Here is a 22,168-nt window from a genome sequence, read left to right as displayed (position 1 = left end):
TTTTATTCTAAGACTTGATATTATCTCTATGTTGTTGAAAGAATAAAACTTTTTTTTTGACAGATTTTTCCTTCAAACCAGCAACATAAAACAGATGAGAGTGGTAGGGCTGACCTGGGAGTTATTAGTATTCATGCACCTAGGTAAGTAGTGAAAACTTTATGGAGAAAAAAATGAATTCTGAAATGTCACTTGCTAGATGTGTTCAAGCTGCACATTTCATAAAGCACATACCGAGAACTAATCAAGAGCTAAGGTTTATTACTTATATGGCAGTGGAAGGCCAGATAGTGAGCCTTAATAAATTAAATGTTTAACTAAATAAAATTCAATAGATGCTTCTTTCGGTCTTCTGAGAAGCTACTGCTCTAATTTTCTGAATCCTGTTTTTTCTGTTCATGGTAGAGCACAGCTTCTAATTGTCAACCTGTAGCTAGTGCAAGTGGCATCATAAAGCACTTAAAGTATTAGAAATTATACAGCCTATGTGTGACTAGACCCAGACACTATGCTTTCAAAGCAGGAACAGATTTTAGGAATGTTGAAACCCCACTTCCTCTGCATGATAGTTTTTTTCTTATTTTCAATAGAACCAATCAAATTGAACCAATCAAGTAGAACCATGGGGGTTATGGAGCACTGGAATGGACTGCCCAGATGGGTTGCCGAGACTCCTTCTCTGGAGACATTCAAAACCCACCTGGACAAGTTCCTGTGTGACCTACTCTAGGTGGTCCTGCTCTGGCAGGGGGAGTGGACTAGATGACCTTTCAAGGTCCCTTCCAACCCTTAAGATTCTGTGAAACTGCCAAAGCAGAATGCTCCTCAGACAGCATTTCATAGAATCATTTCAGTTGGAAAAGACCGTAAGATCATCAAGTCCAACCACTAACCTCATACTGCCAAGCCCACCACTAAACCATGTCAGTCAGCACATCAGCATCATGTCTTTCAATTATCTCCAGGGATCGTGACTCCACCACCTCTGTGAGCAGCCTGTTCCAGTCTTCAGCAACTCTAAGGGAAAAAGTTCTTCCCAATGTCCAATCTAAACCTCCTCTGGCACAACTTGAGGCACAACCATTTCCTCTTGGTTCTGTCAATCATTAACTGGGGAGAATAGACTGACCCCCTCAGCTCACTACAGCCTCCTTTCACGTAGTTGTAGAGGGTGATCATGTCTCCCCTCAGCCTCCTCATCTCCAGACTCAACAACCCCAACTCCCTCTGCTGCTCCCTGTTGTCCAGACCCTTCACTAGCTTTGTTGCCGATCTCTGGACACTAATTAGCTATGCTTGCTTTCCACTTTACTATGACTAAAACATGATTAAGCTAATGAAATATGAAAGCAAAAGTAAATTTAGTAAGTTGCTATCTTAAGAACTTATCTTTAAAACTGTAACAAGCTGTCCAGGGAGAGTGTGGAGTCTCCTTCTCTGGAGGTTTTCAAAACCTGCCTGGACATATTCCTGAGAGACCTGATCTAGGCGGACCTGCTTGAGCACAGGGATTTGACTAAGTGATCTTTTTAGGTCCCTTCCAACCCCTACCGTTCTCTATGATTCTATGAATTTACTTGTCTAACTTTGCATTAATATTTCCTTTTTTTTCTTCCCCTTACTACTGATAACTTTTAGATTTTTTTAATCATATTTTCATATATATGATTCAGACTTTTGAAGTATGTTGAAAATTATCTTTGCACAAGAGATATCTTACAACAGTTTTATGATTTTTGTATATTTCAGGGGAGAGCACACTTTACAGTTTAAAGCCTCATACAACAAGATCACACTGGATTGTCCTATAATCACATTAAATGTCCTGCCTGATCCTGATAAACCTGTCTGCATGAATGTTAAATATGACAAAAATGCTTCTTTTCCAGCAGGAGGTACCTTCCCTGGTAAGTATAAGGATTCCTTGGTGTAAACTCAATAGCTTTGTAAACCTATGATAAACTACTTTGATGATTCTCCTGATGTATTTCCCTACTTTTTTTGGTCTGTTTTGTCTCACTCCTTTGTAACAGCTGTATCTGAGATGCCTCTCTGACACTTGGAGGGAAAAGACATGTACATCATTTTGGTTCTATTTGAGTCTTCAGTAGATTACTTTTAGACCTGTTTGATGAAGCAAATCCTAACAAGTTTTCTGTACTGAGTGGTATTCACTTAGGAATTACAAGTTAATTTAGGCCTGATATTACAAACTCTAATGTACAAATCCTATTTATTTTGACCTTTATTTGAAAGGAATAAAGGTGGCATCTGATGTGGTTTTTTAACTTCAGGAAGGGTCAGGGAAACTTGATAAGTAGATGTCTTTAAAGTACTGGGCAGCTTTTAGAAGGAATATATATAAAAGTATATATAGAAATATAAAGAATACAATTAAATTGATACTGGGATAAATGTAGAAATGGGAGCAAGGTGGGAACTATGTGACATTTGTACAGGAAAGTGGTGCCTTGCAGATGTATTTAAAGGGGTTGACAACTGTGTGAATGTGATCCTGCTGATTTGGTTTCTTAGAGAGCTTTTGCCAAGTTCCTTAGCCAAAAGCTCTTAAAGTAAGCTGTTACGGTACACTGTTCTTCCTATACTTCAGTCTTTCCCTTGCCTTTAGGTGGCCTTAAAAAAAAAACTCTAAGGAGTGGTTTCATTTCTGTTGCTTTTTACAGTGAGATTTCAGCACAAGCATCTGAATTTTTCCCACCTATTCACTGTACTCCTTTGTAAATACTCCTGTATTCCCAAATGATAAACATCTCTCAAAGGTTACAAGAAAAAAAAAAATCTGCTTCATACATACCCATTTGTTGTATCCTAAGATGGCATGAAGTACCAGCAACATCTATTCAAAATTTAGAAGAAAAGGGATTTATTTGGAGAAGGAAGAGTTGAAAAGCAGAATACCTCCCACAAATGCGAGGTCTATGGTGTAGGTCTTTGTTTCTTGATTAAAGAAGGTTCATATTCAGAGATAATATTATACTGTCATAACTTCATGAGCCAACATTTTAATGAAAACCAGTCTTTGTTCTTAAAAATGCTACATACAGTGTTATGAACTTGACTAAGATCAAAAGGCATTCTAATTTTGCCTAGAGGAAGCATACTGTAAAATCAAGGAATCATGAGTGGTCTGGGTTGGAAGGTACATGTAAAGATCAACTAGCTCCAACTAGACTGTTTTCAAATGTAGCATGTTGTATAAATCAACCAGGTTTTAAGAAACCTTTTTCATATCTGTTTTTAAATGTTGTTGTTTGAGTTCAGTTTGGAATGTGGGGTTCGTATGTTTTTTCCCCCTAGGTATGAGGGAAAAGCAGAAATTCATGACGTTTGATTTTCTTAATTCTACATAAAAATAATCTTGAAAAAAACATTGTCTTTGATTCTACAGATTTTATGGTTAGTGTTGTTTCGGAAGATGACAACATTATTAAAAGTATTGCTCCAGCACGGATTTCTATGAACATGTGGGAAACACAGAGCAGCGGAACTAGGATACCACTTGATGTAAGTCATCAAAATGCGTTTTCAAAATGTATATGAAAATGCCAGCATAGGACAAACATATTTGTAGTAGAAACTTACCTTTGTTTAACTTAGATTGATATCCTGTTCTAGATTTTAAGTAACAAGTGTTACATATCAGCCATATGTGTTTATCAATATGTGTCCTGTTACAAGTCAGACTGTTTAAATGTCAAGACTGTAGCAAGGATAAAAATGCTACTGCTCTGCAGAAGCTAAATAATAGCAAGGAGACTATTAGAAGTTTCCACTATGAATTTTGAATTGAATCCCATTGCCCAATTGAGTAATTCCTCTAACTTGTAGGTTCAGGTTCTGATCCATGGGTATGCAGATACATCATTGTTTAACTTAATCTGACAGTGTTGTCTGGCACAATTGTATGACACCTTATCTGTTTGTGTTTCTGCTAGTTCTGGAGCCATAGCATCACTGTTCTCTTTCGCCATGTAGATTTCACAAAACAGGTTATGCAAGGGGATTGGACTAGATGATCTCTAATAGGTCCCTTCCAACCCCTACCATTCTATGATTCTATGAATTTTGCAAAGACAAGACTGTGAGAATTAGGAATATGAAACTACTAAATTATAGGTGATCTCGTTGAATTACTGAATGCTATCAATACAGCAAATCATTGTGACTTGATAGCATATTACAAGTAAGGTACTTTAACTTTCAGTATATAGAATCACAGAATCGTAGGGGCTGGAAGAGACCTTTAGAGATCATCTGTTCCAACTCCCCTGTAGAAGCAGGTCAACCTAGATCAGGTCGCATAGGAACATGTCCAGGCAGGTCTTGAAGACCTCCAAGGAAGGAGACTCCACATCCTCCTTGGGCAGCCTCTGCCAGGGCTCCCTCACCCTTACAGTAAAGAAGTTTTTCCATGTGTTTAAGTGGAACATTTTATGTTCCAGCTTACGTCTATTACCCTTATTGCAGTAAATTTTGGCATCTTTTCAGGTTACAACATTTAGCTGTAGTAAAGTGAACGACGACAAGGAAGATGGCTTCTTTTACTTCAGGTATAGCAGCATTTATTTTATAATTACTGATGCAAGTTAATGTACAAAATACATATTTTGAAATAGAAGCGAGAGTTTTGAGTTTTGCTAATAACATTTTGTTATAGAATTATAACATTATAGAATTACCACTGCTATGAAGTGGTAAAGGATATTACCAAAATGCAGTGAACATGAGGACTGAGTTCTTCCCTAGATATGTTTGACATTTGTTTGATTTGAGAGTAGAGAAGAAAAGACTCTAAGATAATGTATTGGAATATGAGAAATGCAGGCAGGGAAGGTATTAGGTCATCTGCTTGTCACTTGTCTTCTAGAATTACTTGATTTTTTTCAGTGTTTGCTAAAGGAGGAATGTTATGGAGGAGTACTAAAATGTATCATGCCTTAACAGGACTTTCAGACTAGTTTGGAGAACTACTCAGAGTTTTAATTGCTTACATACTTACATATTTGTCATTTCATTGTTGACTTACTTTTGCTTGGGTTTTGGTTTTGGTTTGTTTAGGGATAAAGTGATTCCAGAGAGAGCAGGCACTTACAGTATCCAGTTTACCTTTGCAATGGATAAGACAAATACACTCAGCAGTGACCAGGTTTGAACCTATAATTAACTACATGTAGCCAAGAACATGTAATACAGAATCATCTGGTGGAAATATTGTGATAATTTGTAGATTCAGAATGCTTTCACTTGCAAATTTTGCAAAAAAAATAATTTTTTTTGTAATTACTGATTTCAAACTGATGATTGTCAAAATATGTTTTTGTTAGCTTTTATAACTAAGCAGAAATTTTGTGGAATACAAGATGCATAATTTGCGACCTAGTGGAACTTTTTTTGTGGTCATGCTAATTTATTTCAAGATTGTCAAAAAATTTTACATGCATTTGTTCCAGTATCTTTTTAGTAACCCATGTGCAGGTGAATTGCAGTGAATTATATCAACCTGTATTTTGTTTTGTTTTGTTTTGTTTTATTCTTCCTCCTTTTTCTGCTAGATTGTAGCTGAAGTTGTACCCAATGACCCTGTACGCTTGTTACCTGATTCTTTACCAGCTACTCCAGCAGTTTCCAATGATCGAACTCTTAGTAGCCGTATACTGGTCAAGGATTTATACCTCCATGTAATGGTAACTAAACTTTAATACAAAATCGAAATTGGGGAAATAGATAAGACTGCTAAAAAAAAATTAAAATTTTGCAGTCAAGCATTGCTACTCTTTGTAGATTAACTTCACAAAAAAAAGATGTAAATTGATGATTTCCGGTATATCACAGGTGTCTCTTGTTTTATTTGCATATGGATGACCAAAACTAAAATGTGCAATCCTTGGTGTCGGGCATCTCAATTGAAATGCATTTCTTGTTATCATAGGGTTAAAAAAAAGGTTTCAAGAAGAGATTCTAGTGGGAAAATTCTTGCCTATACAGCAGATGTTTCTCTCCTTGATTTTTTTTTTTGAGGAGACTGTTTTAGAAATCCCGTAGTATATCCTAAACTTTGAAAGTTCACGGAGATACAGAGAGATCACTTACCAGTTACTACCGTGGGCAAAACAAACTTGACTTGTGGAAAATGAATTTACTTTTCCAATTAAAATAGATTTGAGTAGTGGAAGACAGAGTTAAAAAGCAATGCCTTCCGCCCCATCCAGGCTTATCTTTGCTCCAGACTCCTTTACTCTTCCCCAAGTGGCACAGGTGGTTGGGGTTGGGGGATCATGGTCAGTCTTGTAACAATTCCTCTCTGCTGCTTCATCCTCCTCAGTTTCCATGCTCTACTGTGAGTGCCTCCATGAGCTGCAGTCCTTCAGACAGTATCCACCTGCTCTAGCATGGAGTCCTCCAAAGGGTGCCTTGTGGATATCTGCTCCACTATGGTCCTTCATGGGCTGCAGGGGAATCTGCTCTGGTTCCTGGAGCACCTCTCCCGCTTTGCCTTTCTCTCACCTTGGTGATACCTCTGCTGTTTCTCTCCCACCACATACCACCTCTCCTCCCCTGCCTGTTCATTCTTGCTCTTAAATGTACAGAGGCACAACCATTTTGGCTGAAGGGCTCAGCTGTGCCCTACAGTGTGTGGGTGGTCAGAGCCTACTGGCATCTGCTGAGTCCAGCACACAGGGCAGTCCTGGCCCCTCCTCACAGAGGCCTGCGCACTTCTAGCACCTTGACACATAAACTCAGTGCAATGTATATATCGATTATTTCCGTTCATGTTCCAAACTAACTTTTTTGTCCTGTTTCCTTACAGGATGAGTACAACAACCACACTGGAATTGATCTAGTTGGCAGAATCATAGCAAAAATTAAGAGCTCCATTGAAGATGATATAGAGATCCCACAGTTTCAGGGCAAAGTCAGTACAATTGAATTTCCATTTGAGAGAGGATCAGCTGAGATTGTAAGTGTGGCTAAATACACAACTCCATGAGTGATTGCTCTAATGAGGCCTATTTTTGTACAGTTTCAAAGCTGGTTTTACATCTTGTCACATTTTATGAAGGGTTAGCATGTATTGCAGCCTTCCCTTACAGATAAATAGACAGAGAAATTATTTCTTCTCTGTTCGGTTGCTAATTTTCAGAAAACCTAAAGGAAGGACATTTTTTAACTTGTTTATTCTTGTGAAGCAAGGGAAGTTTATAAGTACATTCAGTTAGGGAGTGGGACACACAAGGGGATCCAGGATAAGTCTTTCCTGCATTTGAATTTCACATGTAAATAACGCTTCACCATTTTGTAGTCAAACCATTAATATTAGTAGTATTTTACATTTTTATTTATAACACTATCTGGCCATTCAGTATTTTAAGATCTTTTAGTTTAACCTCTGCAGCTACATTGGTAACTAAATTTTACCAAGTTCTCTTTAGATTTTGTCAAGCTAACTGAATTTATACATGCTTTGCACAAGAGCATCCTATCCTCATGTGGAGAACTAAAGCTAAAACTGCCACTTTACACTTTATTTCAGTCATTAGTCCCTTTGACTGTTAAAAATGCTTGTCTTATTTCAGCTTGAATCTCTGGTTGTAGCGTTATCCATACCTCTGAAAGTACTGCTTATTGTCTTCACAACATTGCAGTCACTTTTTCTTCAACAAATACAGATAGGTTTAAAAAATTCTATCAATTCTATTGGTAAGAGTTGTTGCAAAGTATAATATAAAAGTCGCAAGTTAAAATGTGCACCCTAGCCAAGTGTAGAGCTGCACATTTATTCTGAATTTAATGATCTCTTGAAAGCCTGCAGAGAACTTCAGTCAATAGGACTATGTGGTGAAATGGGTGTATATAAAGGTTTGTTTTGTTGGGTTTTTTTACATTGCCAAAGTAACATAGAAGAATTATAGAGCAAAAGTATACCCCGATTTCATTTAGTTCCCCTGGTTGTCTCATGTCTTACTATCCTGAAGTCTGTGGAAATCTTCAAACAGTTAGAAAGTGTACTGAAGGAAGATCTAATGTTTTAAAGATATTTATTTACTCAGCCACCTTTTTCTAACTCATGCATTGGGAGCATCTTCCCAGCAGACTAGCTTCAGTGTGTGCCAGATGGAGGCAGACACTGCCTTAGTAACAAATACAAAATCTCCCAATACATCTTGGAAATCACCAAAATAAAACCCAAGCAAAATCACTAAAATCTACAAATCTTTGTTAACAAATCCTACAAACTTGTTAATAATATGTTTTATTTGGTATATCAACTGCTTTTATGGAACTAACATAGATCCAACACAATGACACAGCACAAATAATTCTCTGCCAGTAACAGTCAAGGACAGAAACATCCAGTTAACACTGGCAAACGTTTTTCAGTAAAAGAATCTGTCAGACTGTGGTGTACACTGATACATAAGAAGTGACAAAATATGTATGAAAAACAAGATAGAAAAAAAAAAGCATGGATTTAATAGAGGTATCAGACAAAATTAATATACTAAAAAGAATTGATTTGTGGTACACTCGGTTTTTTGCTTGTTCCCATGTTTCAGGAGTAATAAATTAACTGGTTTGTGAACACATTATTCTAAGGCAGGTGTGGTGGGAAAGAGTGCAAAAGTATAGGTAAGGGGTCAACTATAACCATTGGTCTAATAAAATAGCACATTTCTCCACAAATCTTGTGTTTATGCATGTGGTGGAAATTTGAACAGATGTTTAAAACTTTGTACTGTTGAGAGGAATAACCAACCCATAGAGTGGACTCTGATAATTCAGATAAAATTACTGGATAATTTCTCAGACTCCTTGACAATGCAGAAATAACAATTTTCTTATCTTCACGTATAGTAATCTGCACTTGAGCCATTGTAACCTAAATACTCCTGTCTTTCTTCAGCGACTAAGCTAAGAACTTAGGTGTTTGGGTTGGGGTTGTTTTCAGGGCTTTTTTATTTGGCTTGTGTTGGAATTTTGGGTTTTTTTGTAATCAGATGCACTACGTATATATTTGTGATTTGTTATTGGAGGACAGGGCAGGGGTGCTTCCTTCTTCTTTCTTGTTTCTGTGATCTGATGAGGTCCTGCTGCTTTTGACAATAACTTGTGTTCCCTAGTCATCCATTGGGAATAATTCCATTTCAGTGAATCCCATCTCTTCCTCTCTTTGGTCAGTTTTTAGTTTTCTAGTTTATACCGAGTTCTCTGACTTTAGACAACTAAATAGCTCACATGGAAAGCATTTGTTGGTTGTGAAGCAATGTACTTTTCATAATGATTGGTAGTGGGGAGGAGAGACATTAGTGTTTTTTCAAGTGTCTTGAAACTGTGTTGTCTTGCTTATAATTGTGTGCAACTAGCATCATTGTAATGAAGCTGATAATCTGACATGTTTACCTTTATGCAGAGGTTCAGGAGTACTAAACTTGTTTAATAAAAGAAAATGTTTAGATTTTTATTAGTTTAAACTTTTATAGGAAAAGATATTTCCACTACAGACTCCTCCTGAATGAATATGTAGCTGCAATATTTTTGAAAGCCATGAAGACTATCTTTGAAGGTTCTATATCTATCTCTTCTTTTAGGCTGCAACCACCTCTCTCTTGATTTGGCCAGTTGAGTAGCAATTTCTACATGTTAAAGGTGGAAACAGTATGAGTTTTATTATAAGCATTATTCATTTTATGCATGACACCTTTCCCAAAGTAACAGCACATTTAGATATTACCTATACTAATTTTATTTCTGTTTACCATTCTTTATGGTTTTATAATATTTCTTGTGTTCATAAAGGAAGGCAAAGGATTTGCTCGTCTTTTCAGTAATGAATTAATAAGAAGTGGGATGTCTCTGTTTTAGGATAGATACACCGTTAATTCATTTGGGACCTGCTGTCTACTTCCATGGTAACAGCAGTAACTTTAACTCAGCACTGGGAATAGTTTGTTTTTCCTTCTCTATGTTTATGCATTGGATATTTCTTTTTGATGTTCATTTGCATTTGTTCACATGCTAAATAAAGTACATCTGAGGAAATCTTGCTTATGAGAAAGAATGTTTTTTTGAGCATAGGTCTCTTAAATGAAATATATAGCAAAAAATCAGGTAAAATAGCAGTCTTAATTCTTAAATAACAAAGTAGTCACTGTTGTATTTTACCTCTCTTTATTAGGTATATAAGGCATTTCTAAGCCAATACTTAAGACTGTAACAATGTTGTATATAGACATCCTGTGTTAGGTAACTTAGAAGATTTAGTGTTTGAAGAGTGTTTATTTTGTGTGTTACCTCAGATGTGAACATAAACTTATGTCTGTCTGTTTGCTTGTTTTTATTAGAATCTAGTGCTGGCTGAAAACAGTCCTGGAAGAGATAGCACTGAATATATTCTTGAATTTGAGCCAGATCTGCCAGCTTTGAAAAAACCTTTGGAGCCATACCGTCTGTCATTTATGTTTTACAATGGTATGTTTCAGCTATTCTAAAATGCTTGCTTTTCCTTAGAACAGACTATTTTTGGGTCCATGATACTTCTTCAGAACTGTATAATAGCTTAATAGATATTTGCGGCTTTTTCATCCCACTAAGTATGTTACTGTATCTTCTTCTAAAAATATATGTATGTATTTCTGTAGGTTTCAAGAAGCAGCAACAGATGGCAACACTTACAAGGGAGAGGGACCAATTATCTCAGTCCATAGGCGTTTACAGAAATTGGTTTGATACTACTAATCAGCTTGTAACTGAAATGAAATGTAAGTTCAGTCAAATATATAAATAAACTTCTTGGGGGTTTTTTTCGGATTTTTTTTTTTAATAATTATGATAATAGAGATCAGGGGAGAAAAATCAGTATTGAAATCATGAGATACAGTCGTTCAAGGGAGACAGAAGGGAGTGTTTCTTTACGTTTACAGGAAAGCATCTAGTTATTAGAAAGAAGCTACCTCCAAAGATAGGGATGTGATTTGAAGTAGAACAGCTTACACAAAACTGTCAAAAAGAGGAATAAATCACTGAAGTTTGAGATCTGATTCTTTTTTTTCCTGACTACTTTGCATTCCCATTTTTGCAATGAATGTATGAATGCTCATCCATCTGGAAATTCAACAGTTGCCTTAAAAACAATTTTAGGAAATCGCAAGATCTTTGTGGACAAATCCTAATACTCAGGGCAGAAATGAAGAATTAGATAGGATCAACTGGGGATAGCATAAAAGTTTTAAGAAATTCTGGAAGAAGTGTTCCATTCCATTCTAATATTACCTAGCTCTCTGTTAATTTTATTGTTTTCAGGTCAGGTTAAAGAAGCTGAAACAAGAGAAAATCACTTGAAGAACGAATTGAAAAAACACCAAATTGAATTACCACAGACAAACACAGTATGGCTTATTTCTTAATAAACTCCATAAGTAAATCTAGTCTTAATATGAAATTTATATCATTTTATAACATTACTAAATCACACTGGTGTATATATACAGGCATCTCTTACTGAAACCCTGAAAACATAAACGATGGGCAAATTTGTGGGTCAATGCTAAATTTAATTTTTTTTCATTGTTCTGCTGATGTAACTATCTCAAAGAATCTGCTAGAGAAATAAGAAAAACTTTTATATCCTGATCTTGTGTCTGCCTTTCTGCTGAGGTTACTAGTTGTGTTACTTGTACTGCTAGTTTTCATAATGGGCTTTTGCAGGCTGATCAATACAAATATATTGTAGTGTAAATTGACCAAAAGAAAACACTTCTTTTCTGAGAATTAGAGAATTTCATATGTTTCTACCAAAGCTGATGTAACCTGATCTAGGTTAATGTGCTTTAGCAAGTGGATTAGAATACATATCTCTAGAAGTTTCTTCCAAGCCTAGCTATTCTAGGATTCTGTAAAAGTGGGATTCAGGGAAATATAGCCCATTGCTAATGTTCCATAAAGTTACAATTATTTCCTTAAAGAAAGTTTTCAAACTACTAACATTGTGAAGAAACAAAAACCATGAACAAACAGCTATCTTTAGATCAAATAAAAACAAGTGTTATAGTCATTTTACACAAATCAGTAGAGTTAATACACATTATGCAATCATGATACCAAAGTTCCCCCTGCTGGCTACATTTTTTAGGCCTGGATGTAGTGCCCTTCTAAAACTATTTCTTTTTGTACATTTATGGTTGTCTTTTCTTGATGATTTAAACTTTCTTCAGTTTTGACTCTAACCAAGGTCTGATTGCTTTTTCGGAAAAGCTCCTGGAAGTTTATGAAAAGAAAAGAAAAGAAAGTAGTAATAACAAAAATTTCATAGTCTCAGTTGCAGTTTGCCCCTTTTGGTCTCCTCTGAGATTATATGCAGTGGTTGCTTATACGTTAAGAGTCCGTTTGAGATTATTGAGTGTTTTTTGTTAAGAACTTGATTGACAACAGGTAAAGTAACTACTGCAGCTTGTCCCAATGATATATACCTTCTAACTTTAAATTGTAACTCTCAGCTTCAGTATGTGGATTCCCTTATAAAACAAAAGATGTTGGATCAAGAAGGAGTAATGAAAAAGCCAAGGCGAACTTGTACCCTCCCAAACTATCCAAAAGGCAACCAGGATATTTTAGGCAAGGTAAGTTTTTTCTCTCAAGAGAGCCTTGAAATGAGTTTTGTTGGTTCCAGGAAGTGGTAGTGATGAAAAATTAGCCAACCAAATGGGCAAGTAATTTTTGAGAGGTGTTAAAAAAAAGATACCATTCTCAACTCATCAGATGATCAACTCTTCTAACAGAGCCATCATCAGGGGAATTAAATGTCTGATTGAAGTTGCAGGACTATTATTCATATTGATCAATATGAAAAGGGGAGATGGTCTGGGCTTGTCTTATGACTGTTCTGATTTCTGTGGTCCAGATTGCACATTTAGCTCAAATTGAGGATGATGAAGCAGCAAAAGTTATCTCTTGGCATCTGGCAAGTGACATGGACTGCGTTGTCACACTGACTACTGAAGCTGCTCGTTCTATTTTTGATGAAACCCAAGGTCGACAACAAGTTTTGCCCCTTGATTCTATTTACAAGAAGACACTCCCTGATTGGAACAGGTAGAGAAAAACACAATGAAATTTCTGCACTGTATTACATACTTGAGCGCTGTTTTTTGTCTAATTTGATTTGCATCTTTTCTCCTATTGAAGATTTGAACTATAATATTTCTGGCTTCATAATTATAGTAACACTAATGTCACTTGAAACGTTAGCTGAAACCTTAGCTTTATCTCCTTAACTGCTGTGCTTTGTTTTTCATTAATGGGGTGTTTCTATTGAAACGAGAAGATAATATATGGGGTTTTTTCTTCTACATGTTTTCTAGAGCAGGAACATTTTTTAAAGTAATTCTGATGCTTCTAATAAAACTGTCTAACTTTTTCTTAAATCCAATTCCTGAGTACATTCCCTAAAATCATATGTAGTAATAGAAATTCATTCTGATGTTTTGCTTTCCAGCAACATAAAGGAAGATATAAATCTCTGCCTGAAAATAATATGCTTATGAAGATGACTGTCAATATCATAACAATGCCTTTAAGAAAATATCTAATGCACAGATGTATTTGGAAAGTAAAAAGTCTCATGTTTTATAAAATATTGTATTAAAATTTGTCTGTAAAATTAGTCGTATAAATTTGTTGACTATATATCTCATTACAAATTAATGTTTCATTTAATGTAACAGGCATTTCAGATAATACAGGAATCATTTAGCACCTCAAGTGGAAGTGTTAAATTCATTCTGTTCAACTGGAGATTTCTGATTAGTTTATCAGAAGCAATAATGAAATAAGGACAAATAATTTTTTTTCTCTTTTCCTCCACTCTTCTTTAACTAGGCCTTTACCTCACTTAAGAAATGGAAAAAGCTACTTCAGACCTATTGGAAATCCTGTATTTGCCAGAGATCTGTTAACATTTCCAGATAATGTAGAACATTGTCAAACAGGTAAGTTAAATTAAAGAAATTGTTCATAACTTCTTTACTTTAAGTAACTGAAATACAGAAACATGGCCAATCGTAATCCACTCGGTAATCTTGAGACATTTGCAATTGCCAATTTACATTCCTTGTGAGGTCTGCTGGTAAAAAGAGGGTGACATTAGCTTTATGTATTTACAAACAACAGTTGTGAAAATTTTGGTAATGTCACTGTCTCCTGCTTGTTGTCTTATTTTCTCTACTAGAGGTTTTTTTCTTTTTTTTACCTTATTCCGTAGCAGTCTTATTCCTAGGCTTATGTAAGCAGAAACTGACAATTGTGATATTAGCTTTGTATTTTCATATTGCATACTGCTTTTGTTAGGATGTTTTTCCAGTCCTGTTCCTCTTAAAAATGTATAATGTATACATTTATGTACACTCAGACTGAACTGTACATGACTATGTGTTGTGCTTAAATAGCTCCAGTAAGGATAAGCTTTCAATTCCTACGTAGACTTCAGTTTAGAGAACCATTATTCTCTCACTATTTCCCTACTTTTTCCTATGTTCTTTTTCTTAAATTATATAGACCTATTCCTTTATAATGTAGAGTTGGAATCCTTAATTAGGTCAACAAGATTTTAATTTTACAACTTTGCAGTATTTAAATATTCCACTCAATAAAAATTATTTTTTAGTACAGTTTCTTTTCAACAAGTTATATATTTCCGGGGACTTTAAATTCTTTTTTATATCCCTTAGTAGAATTTTAAAACGATATTGCTTGATTTATCACCTTCAAAGCTACATCATGTTAGACTTTGTATAGAAGTCTTTTATTAACAGGAGAAAAGTGTTAAACTCAGTTATATCATGAGCCTGTGAATGTTGAGTTTTCTTCTCTGATAACTCACTGAATAATAAAAAACATATTATGAAACTGAGAACACAATTTGAGAGAGACTTAAAAAACTGATCTTTTATATAATTTCCTAATACTTTGGATTTTATTATGTATGTCTTCATAAATGTAAGATATCAAGAGAGTACTTTGGTGGAAAATAGTCAATTAAATGCTGTATGAATTAAATATTCTAAACTTTTGTCTTTGTGAATTTTTTGATGAGTTGTGAATTATGTGCTGAAAACAGAAGACTGCATGTTTATCTCAATCTCAACATTTAATTGAAAAAAGATTGTACGCATGCTATTTCCCTTGCACTTATCTGAAAAGCTGAGGTAATGATACCTCAGAATTGATTTTTAAAACTCATATTGTGGAGAAATTTCACTGTTCAAAACATTACATTTTTCAGTGTTTGGGATGCTCTTGGGTCATACTATCATCATAGATAACTTGGATGCTGCCAACCATTACAGAAAAGAGGTATGCTTCAATTACTCTTGATATTTTTTAAAACAAATTGCCTAGCTACGTATTCAATACGAGTACGCTGCCGTTTAATGAAGCATTATTATTAAATGTGCTCACTGTCTGTAGATCTTGATGCACTTAATATTGAATGAAATCTTTATATTGGCACTAAAAAAATTACATCCCTTTAATAAATTTCATTATATAAGTGTTGCCATGAAGCATGGGACCATATTTTTAAAGGAAGACATTTTTAATTTGCTATTAGCATTAGATGCAAGTTCTTCAGTGTTTTCCTAGTCCCTGTACGTATAAAAAAACCACAGGAGTCTTATGGTTCATGATTAACTTTCTAAGCCACTAAAATCTTGATGCGAGGTTTACCTTACCTTTTCTGACCCATTTTATTTAGGTTTAATGGGACACATTTTAGCAGATAAGAGTCTCTGAGGAAATCCTGACACTGCACACTTTCCTTTTCAGCTTATGAGTTTCCTAGAATTGAAATAATGATTCAGAATGTGGAACTGTACTGATTAAACATTAAACTTTTGGGGATGGATATTCTTTTTTTTTATTATTTTTTTCCCCTCACCGGAGGTATAAGAAATTCTTCATCAAAGCCATACTCATCAAACAATTGAACAAGTGCTTGCATTTTTAATAAACTCTGATGTTTGTTGCCATTACTTCATAGTATATATGGTAAATTAGCTTTTCCCAGTATAAATCTAAATTCTGCCTCCCGAGCTCTATTAAAATATGAGGACACAAAGAAACCTAAAAGTCTAGTCTCGATAATTATTGACAGTATTGTTTAAATTTTATGTATGGATTCTATTATTTCAAAGGAAAAATCATGAAATGTAGTTTCCTAAAATATATTCCTATTAGAGAGCAAGCTGCGTCATAGGTGAAAGATAAAAATGTTCACAGCAGCACTGCTGAAAACTTAAGATTTTTCCATGGAGTTACTAATTTTCTATCACTTTTTATGCCTGTTTAGGTTGTAAAAATTACGCAATGCCCTACTTTGCTGACTAGGGAAGGAGACAGGATTCGTAGCAATGGAAAATTTGGAGGGCTTCAGAATAAAGCTCCTCCAATGGACAAACTCAGAGGAATGGTATTTGGAGCACCTATGCCAAAACTTTACTCTACTTTGTCTGGACAGATAGGTGAGTTAACAAAGTCATGAAAGCACAGAACTTCCAAAATTATATTGTTTGTCTATTGTTATTCTTTGTACTTAATATGAAAAGGAAAACTTCAGTTTAGCATAAAGATATTTTAAGAAATATGACCTGTTCAGTGTCTTATTTATTAATTTATCATTTCTTAAAAGCTTATAGCTGTTAAATTTCATAAAAGAAAAGTAATAGTCATGAGACATTTCCCCTTTTTCTTAGTCTCATTAAAGGAAGAATATAAGTAGTTGTAGTCATTCAAACAGCAGGCATGAGAAGCTTGAGCTGATTGAAAAACAGAAGTTTTGGGTGTTTCTCCTCTGGAAACATCATACCTCAATTTAGAATTTATTACTGTGCCAAATAAGGTCTATGAAGCAGTGGTAAAAAATTCCTGTTCTTATCAGAGTAGTGCACAACATGTACATTATTTTGATAACAAGAAGATACTGTCTATTTCCTGTGGGTTCACTTAGATTTCATTATATGCTTGGATTCTTCATTTCAGAATAAAGGTTATAAAGTTAAAAGATGGCAGCTTCTGATATGTAATGGCTGACCTGACTGATTTGTAAAACATTGAGAAGTCTAATTCACAAGTAAAGTTGTTCTTAAGTGGTTAATTTTCAAAAGAAGGGGTATGAGGCTTTTCCACGACAGTATTCCTAGAAGTGTGTACTGGAGGGAGGTGGGGGGAGAGTGAGAGGGAACACATGAACCTCTTGAAGTAGCCTTATGTATGAGCAAGCTACTTAACATTGACTATTTGAGGGAGGGAGGACTAAAAAGATTTTTCCTGGGCGTTTCAGTAAAAATCCATGATGTGTAGGAAAAATGGGGTAAGTGTTTCATCTACAGACTGAAATATGCTGGTTTCAGCACACTTTATATTTGTCTATCATCACATTTTCAGTTGTTGAACTCAGTTATTACACAATGTGAATTAAATTGAAATTGTCCATAATTTAGTACAGGAGCAATCATGATACAAGAAAAGAGCACATGTTAATTTCTCTCGGGTAATTACTAGATGATCAAAGGAAAATAATAGGGATATTCCATATAAAGGGCAGCACCACATTACGAAATACTGGTTTTGAACTGAATTTCAGCCTTACCATTAGTTGTGACTTGCTCTCCTTCTGTATTTGTAGCATTAGTTAATCTAACTGTGGTTAAACTGACAAGGTACTTCTAAAATAAACCATACTAAGGGTTTACAGTGCCTTTTGTCATTCTGTGGTAACTATCCATATGAACACTTTCACCCTGTGGCAAATGTAAGGTAATTTAGTGTTCAGTTAATCTTCGTGCAAGCTACCTCATATTCACCACAAAGTAAAATGAACAAGCCTGGGCTTACATCCTTGAACCTTTTATTTATTACTTGACATATTTATCCAATCCCTGGACAAAGAAAAAGTGTTTGTTTCACATGTTAAAGGAGGAACAAAGTTTCTCAGCAAAATCTGCCCTTGTTTACCTGACTTGTCTGCTGACTGCTTTTTTAAATTTATGTAGACTGGACAAAGTGAAACTTGGTAAATGTTCTCTTGTTCCACAAGGTGGACTAGCATTCAAGTCAGTAATACAAGCTTCAGCGTTTCAGCGCTAAAAACATACTGCAAGCACAGTGAATGGCGTCAAAGGTAGAGAACTCAGTTTGGGTCACACAAGAGACAAGATGTGTTAAGAAATACCCGTTCGCCATGTCATTTTCAGAGTTCACTAGTACTTTACTGTGATCTAAGATACAGGCTCAAAAAGAAAAGAGGAAGCAAAATATTCAATGTGGTGGGTTGGGTTTTTTAGTAGTGTTTTGAAATACATGTCTTTTTGTAGATCTTATACTTTTTGTGGATTGTATTTGGTAGCTTTCTAAATGAAAAGACCACTTATTTACTGTTTTGTGTTCCATTATTTTACTCTTCAATTAGATCTTCTTCAGCAATACCGTGCAGCAGTGGTGAAACTTGATAATGTGAATAAAGACCTTGATTTACACTTGCAGTCACTTAACACTCCAGAAATGCAAAAGAAAAAACGGGAACTTGCTGAACAAGAGAAAAGCCTTAAGCTAATAGAACAAAAATTAGGTAAGTTGCTGTATGATGTTCTTGGTGTCCTAAAGAACTGTTAACTGCATCCAGATGTATTACAAACTAACAAGTGCAAACTATCAAGGAAGATGGTTAAAATTTATTAAGAGCTTAGGGATGTCTCATTTTAGGGAAAGAACAGCAAAACTGTATTGTAGTATAAGTCTGTGGATGTTGCTTAGACCAGCACTGCCCTGTCATAGGTTTAGATGATAAAAATGTGATCATGTGATTGGTTAGTATCTTGTGAACATGAAACCATGATCTCACAAATAGGAGATTATATAACTGTTAGTCTGGCTCGCCCGGTGGCAGAGAACATCAACATTCTTTCTGAAATGACTGCATAGTAAAGAGCTGAATTGCTTTTGCTAAGGAAACACAATCAAAACAGTGCTATAAAAAGAAACACCCTTAATTCTGCAAGGATAATATTTCTTAGGAAATGTTTTTTATGTCAATATAAAATCACTTTTAATCTGTGACAGGTGTAAATAAAGCAAAATTTTTTATCTTTGAACTCAGTTTCATACATAAGGTAACTATAAAATTTATTGCATGCCTAAAGGCTTACTTGAAAGGTTTAACACTACTGTTACAGGGCCAAATTATAACAAATAATTGTTCTTACTTGCAACATTTTCTTAGGTATGACTCCATCAGATAAAGTCACCGAATCATTGCTTCAGCCTATAATATTAGATATGCCTGACACCCCCATCCCTTCCAAAAGAATGCGAAGAGACACAATTAAAAAATTGTACAGGTAAGTCTGTTCTGAGTGTAGTCATTACTTTCCCATATCCTCAATTCAAGGAAAAAAATAGTTGGTATTTTTTAATGGCAGATTTTTACGTTCACATTGGTATACGATAACCAACAATGAGTATTCTAATCCTGTTTGTCTTTATGAACTGATTGATTGGCATCTTTGCATATTCGGGTTCCGCCAATATTTTCTGGTATATTCAACACTGTTACACTCCAGAAATATTTGAGGTCTGTAAAGGTCTTGGTCTGTAAACTCTTGTAAGGTTCAATGTCAAATACTGGGCATACAAACAGAGAAAGAGCCATTTTTACATAGCTGTTTCTAAGTAACTATCTGAGGCGACCTGGTGGTAAAGTACTCAACATAGTTACCTCTTTACCTGTGTTTCTACTTCTACATTGCCTCTGTGGCTAATGAGCATTTGTACATACACAAAAATATTCAGGAAAATCAGTGAGACTGTATCTTTAAAATGAAGTGGAACAGACTTTTCCACTTCCCATGTCCCTCCTCGTGACCACATCATCATCCTTGCTGAACTGTGGTCATGTTCTTTAGATTATTTAAATCTTATTCAGTTGTGAATCTCAGAATGATTTTCAGTATATTACTATATTATTTATATTTGTTGTTATTTTGGGTGGTTTATCCACACATAGAACTTAAGTGATTATGTATTTAAACTGACTAGTGTTAGCCTGATGCTAATTCTCATTTTAACAAAATAATTACAAGAATAATAAGCTGTGCACAAATATGGAGTTTATAATATTTATACTAATGGGAGCTCTGTTTTTTGCATCAATTATACCAAATATACATATAAATAAAAAAGACATATCTATAATGTATATATAGGGGAAAAAAGCATGGTTTATAATCTACTGTGCAATGTTTTTGTTTAGCTCAGAAGAATGGATCTCCTCTCCCACAAAGATGCAGCAGCAGCAGCAGCAACTACTGCAAATACCCACGACAGAGCTTAATGGAACTCCACGAAAGAGAAAGGCATAGACTGATGAGATTTGCTGGAAATATCTATGTATTGAAAATGTGAATACATTGTTAAAGGAAATATTCATGTTGTATTACCCGTTACTATGACAATTTTTATACTGATAGAAGATATAAATGTATTTCAGTTAGTAGTAACAAAAGTTTAAGTATTTAACATTGATAGCCTAATTTTTGTATAGTTAATTTTCATTTCTAAAAGCTTTCAGAGTTTTTATGTTCATGTGTGAAAAAAGTTTAAAATATATCCTTTTTTATTTATGAAAAAAGCAATCTTTTCAATAAAACTGCTTCAATACAAAACAATGCCAATATAATCAATTGTAATAATTAAGCCAATGGATTGTACCATGAAATGAGATTTTAATTTAAAAAGCATCACAGGCTGTCTTGGGAAAAACAACTTTCTGGAGTACACCATTTTGATGGATGAGCTGTTGAGGTAATATGGATTTAAATGGAAGGATTTGAGCAGCAACATACTAAGATCTAACCACAGCCATTCGTGGAGTTTTTAGATGTTTAACTAGCCAATGTCTAAGGCAACATCCAAGGTGCTGACATGGGAATTCATATCTCCTTCAGACAGTGCCAGTGGAAAAAACAATGCAGTAACTTGTGAGTATGAAAAGTGTAACAAGTTTTCTAGGAGACTACTTTATCACTTGGGAGAGTGCTGAGTAGTGATACTTCATGGGTGCAAATGAGTTAGAATATTGTACTAATACTTTTCAACATCTGTATTATCCCAACCCTTATAAAAGAACCTCGCTGCTTAAGCAGATCAAAAATTGGTCCTTGACAACAAAAAATGTAACTATGACAGAAAAATTTGAGTAGGAAATGGTAGTGTCACCAAGGATAAAGAAGAATCCTTACAGGCGAACTGTGTGTACGTATTTTAAGGTTAAAAATTGAGACTTCAGCTACAGGTAAAATAATCATGTTGGAAAACTAGATACCTGGACAGGACTTCATCAGGTTATCTCCAGGTGAAAAAAAAAATCTGTTGGCTTTTATAAATACCCAAAGAAAGATGATTTTTTTTCCATGAAGTCTTAGAATGCTAAGGAAAGGAGTCAACAGGTAACTGAGACAAAAAAAGAGGAGCGTCAAATTTCACCACTTGTGATCTGCATCACAAGGATTTTAGTAATGTACTGGGCAGGAAAGGACCAGGCATGATTAAAGATACTATTTCAGGCAGCGTTGGAGTGGGCAGCTGGAAATAGGCTTGATTATAGGAAAAAGGGCAAGAGTAGAATGCTAAACTTGAGACAGTATAAAGCTATTAGTTATATTACTTGTAAATAAAGAACATAGCTGAAGAAGGTGCTTAAGGATGTGGATGTGTTGGTTCACAACAGCCTTAAATCCCTGCTTCAGAGTGACTTGAAATCAAAGTCTACCAATTTATACTGACTCAGCAACATAAATTTTACATACAGCTTTTCTCGAAAGGGACTTTAAACTTAAAAAGACATGGTGGCGTCCTGATAGAAATTTCAGAATGCTGATCACTGGTGCACATCTCTCTGACATTTCTAATAGAACAACCTTTCTCCAAATTAAGGAGAAGTTAAGCAGTGCATTCTGTGGTGGAAGGCTCTCCAAAACCTCATGTCTCAAAAGAGAGTCTACATTACTTTAGACATCAATCTGTCTTAAAGAAAATAAATATATATTCAAGTATAACATGTAACACTGGCCAAAAACAATGCTAGCCCTGCCTCAGCCCTTTT

At 35.1% G+C, this 22,168-nt stretch overlaps 1 protein-coding gene across 2 annotated transcripts in view; it reads left to right on the top strand.

The window, feature by feature from the left end:
- Positions 1–20,627, top strand: part of SMCHD1 (structural maintenance of chromosomes flexible hinge domain containing 1) — a 76,257-nt gene extending 55,630 nt beyond the window's left edge. The window contains exons 31-48 of one of the 2 annotated variants that reach the window (XM_061994725.1): positions 64–143; positions 1,750–1,907; positions 3,410–3,525; positions 4,510–4,571; positions 5,080–5,167; positions 5,574–5,705; positions 6,830–6,979; positions 10,362–10,488; positions 10,659–10,778; positions 11,320–11,405; positions 12,513–12,635; positions 12,917–13,107; positions 13,894–14,003; positions 15,296–15,366; positions 16,361–16,532; positions 18,479–18,637; positions 19,289–19,406; positions 20,318–20,627. In XM_061994725.1, the coding sequence (XP_061850709.1) occupies positions 64–143; positions 1,750–1,907; positions 3,410–3,525; positions 4,510–4,571; positions 5,080–5,167; positions 5,574–5,705; positions 6,830–6,979; positions 10,362–10,488; positions 10,659–10,778; positions 11,320–11,405; positions 12,513–12,635; positions 12,917–13,107; positions 13,894–14,003; positions 15,296–15,366; positions 16,361–16,532; positions 18,479–18,637; positions 19,289–19,406; positions 20,318–20,426 (2,172 nt within the window). In that variant the 3' untranslated portion in view covers positions 20,427–20,627. The remainder of the gene's footprint in view (positions 1–63; positions 144–1,749; positions 1,908–3,409; positions 3,526–4,509; positions 4,572–5,079; positions 5,168–5,573; positions 5,706–6,829; positions 6,980–10,361; positions 10,489–10,658; positions 10,779–11,319; positions 11,406–12,512; positions 12,636–12,916; positions 13,108–13,893; positions 14,004–15,295; positions 15,367–16,360; positions 16,533–18,478; positions 18,638–19,288; positions 19,407–20,317) is intronic. The other variant, XM_061994726.1, reaches the window with a different exon arrangement.
- Positions 20,628–22,168: the final 1,541 nt, after the last annotated feature.

The sequence above is a fragment of the Colius striatus genome, chromosome 4 (genome assembly GCF_028858725.1).
Source record: "Colius striatus isolate bColStr4 chromosome 4, bColStr4.1.hap1, whole genome shotgun sequence".
Classification (NCBI taxonomy): Eukaryota; Metazoa; Chordata; class Aves; order Coliiformes; family Coliidae; genus Colius; species Colius striatus.
The sequence above is the reverse complement of the archived record's forward strand: the minus strand, read 5'-3'. Positions and strand labels throughout refer to the sequence as shown.